This window comes from Alosa pseudoharengus, unplaced genomic scaffold (assembly GCF_046254945.1).
Source record: "Alosa pseudoharengus isolate Yale_2024_CS ecotype anadromous, Long Island Sound unplaced genomic scaffold, YU_APseudo_1.1 YU_APseudo_1.1_scf_15, whole genome shotgun sequence".
Classification (NCBI taxonomy): domain Eukaryota; kingdom Metazoa; phylum Chordata; class Actinopteri; order Clupeiformes; family Clupeidae; genus Alosa; species Alosa pseudoharengus.
The window spans coordinates 3,852,814-3,861,570 of NW_027468620.1; the positions used below are offsets into that span (position 1 = coordinate 3,852,814).

At 36.3% G+C, this 8,757-nt stretch overlaps 1 protein-coding gene across 2 annotated transcripts; it reads right to left on the reverse strand.

Moving 5' to 3' along the window:
- Positions 1-227: 227 nt before the first annotated feature.
- On the reverse strand, positions 228-4,052 carry cuedc2 (CUE domain containing 2). Of its 2 annotated transcripts, none has more exons than XM_076285286.1 (9): positions 3,897-4,052; positions 3,261-3,341; positions 3,037-3,180; positions 2,821-2,882; positions 2,586-2,701; positions 2,227-2,406; positions 2,080-2,144; positions 1,940-2,000; positions 228-1,629 (listed from the first exon to the last, which is right to left on the reverse strand). In XM_076285286.1, the coding sequence occupies exons 2-9, from the start codon at positions 3,335-3,337 to the stop codon at positions 1,483-1,485; spliced, it is 852 nt and encodes a 283-aa protein (XP_076141401.1). In that variant the 5' UTR covers positions 3,338-3,341; positions 3,897-4,052; the 3' UTR covers positions 228-1,482. The 2 variants fall into 2 exon arrangements, with proteins under 2 accessions (XP_076141401.1, XP_076141400.1); XM_076285285.1 differs by having other exon boundaries at positions 3,434-4,052.
- Between the last annotated feature and the right edge of the window lie 4,705 nt (positions 4,053-8,757).

Consider the following 8,757-nt stretch of genomic DNA (forward strand, 5'->3'; position numbering starts at 1 on the left):
TATAGTGCAGTTAGTAGAATACCAAACTAACTGAATATTTTACTAAAAAGGTACTGGGGTAAATATAGTAAGTGCAACTATGCGCTGTTTACATAGTGGCTATTGATAGATAGATACTTTATTGATCCCCAAGGGGAAATTCAAGAATTTATTGTGTAATTCCAGAGAGATCTTTGGAAATATTTAGCATATCAGTGGGGGGAAAGTACAGCACACAATAGAAAATACAATGTGTAATCCTTTACTTCATGGTAAACAACATTTTGATTTTATTCAACATGTTAAGTATGCACTATATACCAATTTAGAACAGTTTTATGTTACAGAGGCTAGAGCCAGCTTCACTTGTGCATGAGTATCATACTCACACATATGTGAAATGACAAAACACTAGAAAAAGGAAACAAACTGCTCACCCATCAAATTAATAATCAGTTTCAAAACACCACCTTCAGTCCCTCAGTAAATCTTGCCGTATTTAAAACAACAAAATAAAAGCTTTACAATGTCACACATACACAAAATATAACCAAACTTGAAACAAAAAAAACATAAAACAGTGTTGTGAACTGAGACAATATGAAATACTATGCATAATGAACTTTGAAAAAGTGTTGCCAGCTGTTTAAAATACATAATTTTCCAACAGTTCTACCCTAGGCCCTTGTGCAAAAGATGGACTTTTAAAGAGTATCCTTGAGAGTAGTTCATTGCAAACTTTTCAAATCTATATATCTGTATATAAAAATAAAGAGCGAGTCATTTGAAACTTTGAGGAGATGATCTGCTATCAAAACACTAAAACGTTAAAATAATTCATGTAATTTTGCTATTCAGCAACATGGTCCAATAATGATATGACACATCATTCAGTAGTTAATCCAATTGATGGAGAACCAGACTGCATGCAAAACAAGCATTAAGTCAATCTCTACTTTCCCTAGGATTTGTAAAAGTAAATGGTATCACAAAAAAGAAATATATACAAATAACACAATATCACATCAGACCTGCTGAAAGTAAAACAGGAGTATGCATATATTAGTTCAAGTTTTGTTAAACAGCTACGGTATACAGCCTTATTCATGGATAGGTGGTCTGAGTTGAATCATCTTTCAACACTTCATAGAAAGAACATAATGTTTTGAAAACAAGACAATGCAGCCCAAACCACCATTAAACACTAACTGCTTTAAACAAGACAATGCAGCCCAAACCACCATTAAACACTAACTGCTTTAAGATGTGTTTCTGCTGGGATACAGTACATTATTATAATGATAATAAAAAAATAAGACAATTTCTATTAACTAGATGCTTCAAAAACAATTGTAATATTTGAATAAATAGGATTTTAATGGCTGAGGTTTGCAAAAAAAGACACTCATTGCAAAATGGTTAATGTTTACATATTAAACTGGCAAAAGACAACAGGCCTAAATAAAGCACACAAATGGAACTGGTCTTCATTCACAGTGTTCTTTAATGGAATCTGTATTTGCGTGCTGGCTTCAGACTTACATAGGTTCTCTTCATGTCATCTGTTTCCTCTTTCTTGACCTGGTGGTATCGTTCTCCTTTTGTTGTCACAACTTGATTATCGTGGTAACGGACCAGCTTCTTTGGAGCCTTCACACATCAAAGCAAGAAATACATACAATATTACTCTAATTACAATAAATGTATTTGATATTGTTATTGATAATGTTATTATTACTATTACGCGTAATGCACACTTACTAAACTTTATTTGAAACTATTGTAGTGTTCATATACTGTATGTCGCTTTGGACAAAAGCAACTGACAGATACTATAACCATAACCATAGAATCAATACAGAATCTCAATATTCACAATATTTCATGACATACTAATCACATTCTTAACTTTACAATCAGAAATTGTGTGTGCTGAATTGCATATACAGTAAATGCTCACATCTTTTGGAGTGACTGGCCTGTGGGTTTTCTTATCTTCTTCACTGTCTACCAACATGTATCTGAAAAGTGGCACAAAACACTGTTAGTTATTATTAACAGATCTGGCCTTGATTGTCAGAGGGTCATATTTGTACTCACTTCTCTAAAATGCTTTCTTTCAATTTCTGATCTGCTTTTGATGATTGGGTCTTCCCCTGATTAGCCTGAAAAACAAAAATATAGTAATTTGGCATTCTATGCTGACTAACATCTTGCAATGGTGGAACCGCCTGTGGGAAAACCTACATTAACAAGAGGTATGGGACTGAGTTGCACATCTCCTTCAATGATGAGTCTCACTGCCTCCTCCATGTCTCCTTTAGCGATGGATAGGGCACTTCTAGCCTCAGTTACACTACACTTGGGGAACATCTCAAGTAGCAACTTCTCCTGGCTGTCCCACTCACAACTGTCATCTTGTGCAATCTAAAACAACCAGAGATGTAACATTAGTGAACTTGTAAGCAAATACTTAAAATTAAAAGGGACTCAAATTGCTCATACCACTTGACACTGTCCTAAATATTTTCAAAATAATGATATGTAGCTTATGTACAGTGAGAAGAAAAGCGTCGCCTACAAGAATGGTGTTGCTAATAAACTACCTTAGCTGTTGCTCCATCTGTTGAGTAAAAGTGCATGTCTCTCACTGGCGTCTCAGAGTTAGAGGAACTATGCGTAAGACTCCAGTTGCTCTCCACACGCTTTGGTTCAGTGGTTTCTGCAGAACCACAAATTTAAAAACAGAATTAAAATACTATCAAAGAACAATGTGTGTTGCCAAAACTAAAAATGTGTTCAGTTACCCAAACACAAGATCATTTTGCAAAAATCTTTCACCTGTGTCCCGAGCTGAGGCTAGTTTTGCAGCCAAGCTGAACATCATTTCACAGACTTTGACGCTAAGACAAAAGAGAGCAAAGAGTGTTTTCCCCTTCAATAAACAATAAACAAACATGAGATGAGACAACAAGAACAAAGGAACATAATCAATGGGCACCAACAAACTGACATTTGTAATAATACTTTTTTTTTAAATTGTTGACTGTGGCTTACCTGTCTATTTCCGCGAAACCAGGAATGTAAGCTTCCAACATTTCAACAAAAACTTCGACATCGAAGTTCTCTTCAGCGCTTCCCTGAGATCCCAAGTCTTCCAGGACACCAGTGATGTAGGATAAAAGCACTTCATCTAAAGTGCTGTATCAGAGTAACGATAGAATCACAGGTTATTAGCTGCCAAGAATAGAAACAGGCTTACTTTTACGTAGTTTACGTACCTTAAGTCTGCATCAGGAATGTATGACTGGATGAAGTCATAAAGGGCATCTTGGATGATTTTGTGAAGGTCCATCATTTGCCTAAAGTTATGAGACATTTTTAAGATGGTTTAAAATAAACCCTGTCATAATGTGCAACGGCTAGCATAACTCTTTCCCATTAGCACACTCACCAAAATATCATACACGCCTTGACATCGATTAATAAAAATGCAGTGTCAATTTGTATTTCATGCAAGGAATTGAAGAAGAGCAAGAAACAGCTAGGTGTAAACACATCCAGTTCGCTAGCAAAGTGCAGTTGTTTTGGTTAGCCAACTACGAATAGGTAACATTATCCAAAGAAGGCCAGTGCTCTGCTGCTGATTCCCAACAGTGGCCTAAGGTTAGTATCTTATTCCTAGCTTGAACACTTCGTATTCCGTGGATTATAACAAACATATGTTTGAATTTAGATGGTACCAAGTTAGCTGTAACGTTTGTCTTGTCTTGTTACTGGGTAGCAGCTAAGCTTTGACAATTAACGTAAACGTTAGCTGACGATAACTAGCTAACGTTACCATTACCAACATATCAACGTCCGTTGTTCATACAAGCACAACGCAAGCGTTTTGTATGACAACTTTTTCGCTTTACCTTCTACTCAACCGGTGAGAATAATAAAGGCAGTGAAACTCCGACTTCTTGCTCAAAGTACGGTCACTACCGCTAACGGTATCAGCGTCGTAAGTAAGTGCAGCTGCAAGCTAACCAGCACTATGAGATGCTAACAGCTAAATGGTAAACAGAACACTGCTACCAGACTACCCGCCGTCACTCAAGTTCAAAACCTCTGACATCATTTCCTCGTAAACATAGTTGCCAGCTACAGATACAATATTACATTTTTGGAACATAGACGGTAGGCCTACGGAGAAAAAGGTGAACTTCCCGATTGGATTAGGCTACTCTACTCTTTATTAAACAGAATCTGCTGGATATTTCTGCATTGAATGAACTATGCCTGGAGATAGGGGCCTTGTCAACTTTAGACCCAGCCACTTTCCATTTGAAGTAGGCCTAGGCCTATTAATCGCTTTGGAGGGACTTAGATATAAGGATAGTTTAGGATAGTCCACATATTCGCAATCGCAAATAACCAATCATACTGACCAATCTTTGGTCTTTCAGATCATTAAAGAGCCATCGTCATGCAGTAAAATGTTCTAGCTTACTACACTTGTTTGCCTAATTTCTGATAGCCTATAGGCCTATTTTATGATTTTGTTTTCAGAATCATGAAACTATGATATAGACTAGTAGTGAGACACAATTATAAAAGTGAAGGCAAGGTCTTCATTTTTATCCTTTTTTTTACTTGCTTGACTTGCTCCTTGCTCCTTTGCAATTCAATAGACTATGCCTTGCAGATTTGGGAGGTGTGAATAGAAACACTGAAATGGGCTAGTTTTAGCCAGAGTAGCCTGTCCTGAATCCTACCTGCTTCACCTCCTGAACAAATTGATGTGCACTAAATTATTAATGTGTCTCCAATTGTTTTGTTTTTTTCAGCTTTAGTTGCTCAAGTTCATCAGCTCAGCAAAGGAAATACAGCACATGCTACCGATAATGTGTCCTGAGGAAGAGATCCAATTTGGCTGCACTCGGTTTAAACCCGCATGGGTCACAAAAGTATGTGGAATTGCCTTACAGAACAAGTGATTGGAGGAAGTCTACACGTGTATACTGCAGTTAACTGAATATACTATGTCACAATGTGTGAACTATTAATTCACCCCAGCAATCATTCATTTTATGTGCATAATATGACATTATTTACAAAATAGAGGGTGAGACTTACAGCAAGAAATAAATGTGAGGTGTGTGTGTGTGTGTGTGTGTGTGTGTGTGTGTGTGTGTGTGTTTTTTCTAGGAATGTTAATAGGCAGAAATGTTACCTTTGAATACACATTCAGTCAAAGGTAAGATATGCAGCTTTTCTTCATTCTTGGTCAGTAAATTTTTTTATTTGATACATTAAAAAAATTGTTCTGCTATAATTCTGCTCTCTGAGTACAATGATGATGATTTCTGATGATTTCTGTTAGGAACCTGAAGGTACCATAATATAAAAAAAAAAAACTTTATGTTATGTGTCAAAAAGCTTGACCGCTACATCACTAGCCGCACTTGTTGTTTTCCTCTCTCTCTAAGGAATTTACTCAACTCAATCCAAATAAAAAAAATCTATTTGCCAAATGGCCTGAATAGTGCAGGTTTAAGTGTGCTAAGTTATCTGTGATGTCACGTTTGCTTCCTTGTCTCCTGATAGAGGAGAAGAGGGTATTGTAATCAGTTCTGTCCATCCAGATGTGTGTGTATCTGCTCAAACAACTTATATGGGTCTGATGTAAATCTCATTTTTATAACCTATGTTTTGGTCTTCCTATACATAATTAATCTAAATCAGGCTCCGAATGCACATGCTGGAATTTGGTTTCATTTGAGGAATGTTGTGTGACAAGGAGGATCTGCTCTTGTTGATATTTCATGATCAATCAAATAGATTTAATCATAAAACAGATAGATTGTATCTATTTCTAATGCCTTCTATTAACACCACCAGGATGTAACACAATTTAACACTATAGAATCAGGTAACGTATTTAACACTAGATGGCTGCATTGAGTCATTTATTCCCTGAGACTTTGGTCAGTTACAGACTTTATACAACGGTTGTAATGCAGGTAATGAGAGCTTGGGTCAAAATTAATTTGCATTTGCAAGTGGCTGTTTTTCTAATCAATACGTTAATTAAAAAAAACACATATAAGTACATCATTTTTACTTTTAATTATTTTCTGTTGCAGGACGGTATCATAGTATTTTCTCACACACTCTTGACAGAAAAGGGATTTTTTACATTAACACATACAGTAAATATGTCAAAACATTTGACCTTAGTTTAAGGCATAGATCAGACAAAGACTTATTGTTTTATTTGCCCTTTATTGCACATTTTATTGCCCCATTTGCCTGTGGCCAGGGTTCACCCTCAATGGCTTCCAGACTGAACCTGCATTTTACTAAGTATATCAGCAAACAGCACACAGACTTGATATTGTATTGACACTAAGCATGATTAGTTGACATTTTATAGTCATAATCTTTGATTTGGCCTTTTTAAACTATGAAAATGTCTTTTTTGTTTGTTTATTTGCTTTTCTCTGACACGTTCAAGGATTTTGTCATATGCATTCTCACATTTTTGCTCCGATCACTGAAAGATGCAATCTTTTAAGGGAAGTTATAGCATACCATGTTTATACCATTGTTTAGTTGCAGTGGAGTATATCTCGGGAAAAAATTTGCACTGTACTGAACAGGATTATACAAAAACCTATATGTGATGATATCATTCAAGGTTTGGTTCTTTTGTGATGTAAACAATGGTAAAATATTGTTTGAAATGATTAGCTACATACCTGCTGAGAAATAGTTCATATTCATTAGCACTTGAGAGCAATAGAAGTAGAAAAGCAGTCACATATTTAAGTTCATTCGTTTTTTCCTGATTTCCTGGTTTACTGTAAATGTACATTCTGTTGAGAAAATTAGTTTTTACGTTTAAAGTTCTGTATGGCTTACATTGCATTTGGCTGACGCATTTTTAACCAAAGCGACTAACAACATGGTAACAGTTAAAGCGATGGTTCGGAGTAATTTCACCCCAGGGTCCCCTGCACCATGACCCCGAGCCAAACACCGTATTAAACACAGAAGTGTGCAAGATTGTCACCTTTATTGTGCTATGTTCAAGCATTGTGCACAACAGTGCTGGGTCACCATGTGCAGTGTGTATTGTATAGGTTCCAAAAAGATTTTCATTTGATGTGGGAATAAGGGGGTTGACTAGTTCTGATGAATAATTTCCTCTCCCTCGTTAGACAAACTAAACTGAGTCAGTATAATTTACTGCCACATTAATTACCTTTTTCTCAACTTTAGACAATAATACCATGAGCTTTCTAATGGAACCTTTTCTAATTGTGTTATTACTGTTTGATTTGCAGTTCAGACACAGTGACTTCACATTCAATTTATATTTAAAGTTATTAAATTTTCCTTGTGATTGTGTATTATTGCATCAAAAATGTAATAGCGTGAGTTCATTTGATATCTTGGATTAAATCACTCGTGTGCCAAAAAATCAAATCAACATTTTTGTCTCTACTGGAAGAGAATGGAGTTTGTTCAGATCTGCTCGGTAATTGAATATGCAGAATACCAAACCCAAAGTTTTACTTTCCTTTTGAATTAGACAAAGTTACATTATTCTGTATATTATTAAGTTTGAGTTAGTGGCTCACCTTTATCTGTACTTTTTAAATGTGAAATTTAGAGATTACATGTACATGTATGTATGTCAACAATATAACAAGTGAAGTGTAGGCCTAGTGATGTGCAAACACACTTTTGTTTACATCGATATTCATCTATTGGTCCTATCTAGTAATTTTAGTTGTATTTTACCTTTATGCCTTGGCAAGCGAATCGTCTTGGTGTAGATTTTAAATACTGAACACCTAAATCACAATAGACTTGTGCAATGGGGTTGCACATCAGCACACTCCTGCCCTGTTTTCAGGCCAGCAAATCAAGCTTGTGAGTTTGGAGCTGTATCAAAGCAAACAGAGCTCGCTTATCCGGTCTCCTACAATGCCATGCTTGCCTGTCCGTCTGGCTTCTGGTCAGATCCTGTCTTGGGGAAATGGGCCCTTAGGCTCTCCACTCGTTCCCCTTCTGTGTAGCAGCCAGTGTGAGCATGGTTGGAATAACACAGTGCAATGCATTTACAGTAGAGGAAATTAGTCCGCTAATGATGCAGCTTGTGGGCCAGTGCATGTGTGACTTGTATAGCCATGCAAGATACGACTGAGAATCTGCTTTTTGTACACATAAGTAAGTAAATAAGTAAGTATTTTATATCATATAAGATAAAAGATAATGGTGAGAGCAATGCATTCTGAATGAAAATAAGTTACACTATTAAAAAAAAAGATGTTGTTGATGAGTTTCTTAGTTGGTTAGGCATTAAAAGTAAAACAATGAATTAGAATAACAATACTTGATTGTAACCTCATTATCTCAAGTTGAATCATGACAAAAAATGTTTAAATTGTCTTACTGAAAAACGTTTGTAAAATTAAGCACTGCATCTACTATTGCAAACTCTGGCTCTTGGATGTGTTGCTCTCTGCTGTAAGGCAGTCAATAGGTTAACCTGCATGTTGCATCCATCTTGTGGAAGCCACTTTACATGAACATTGATCTGGGGAAATGAAGAGAGCACATGGATAAAGGTGGAGACAAGAGCCCAGTGTTCTGAGTGATCATGCAACTTATCTGACATATGGCTCCCCAGTACATTCTGTCTTCCTGTCAATACTGTAGCCTCCTTCCACAGTCCAGATCAATAGGAGCTTATCTTTTTATGGTAATGCCAATGATATTCCT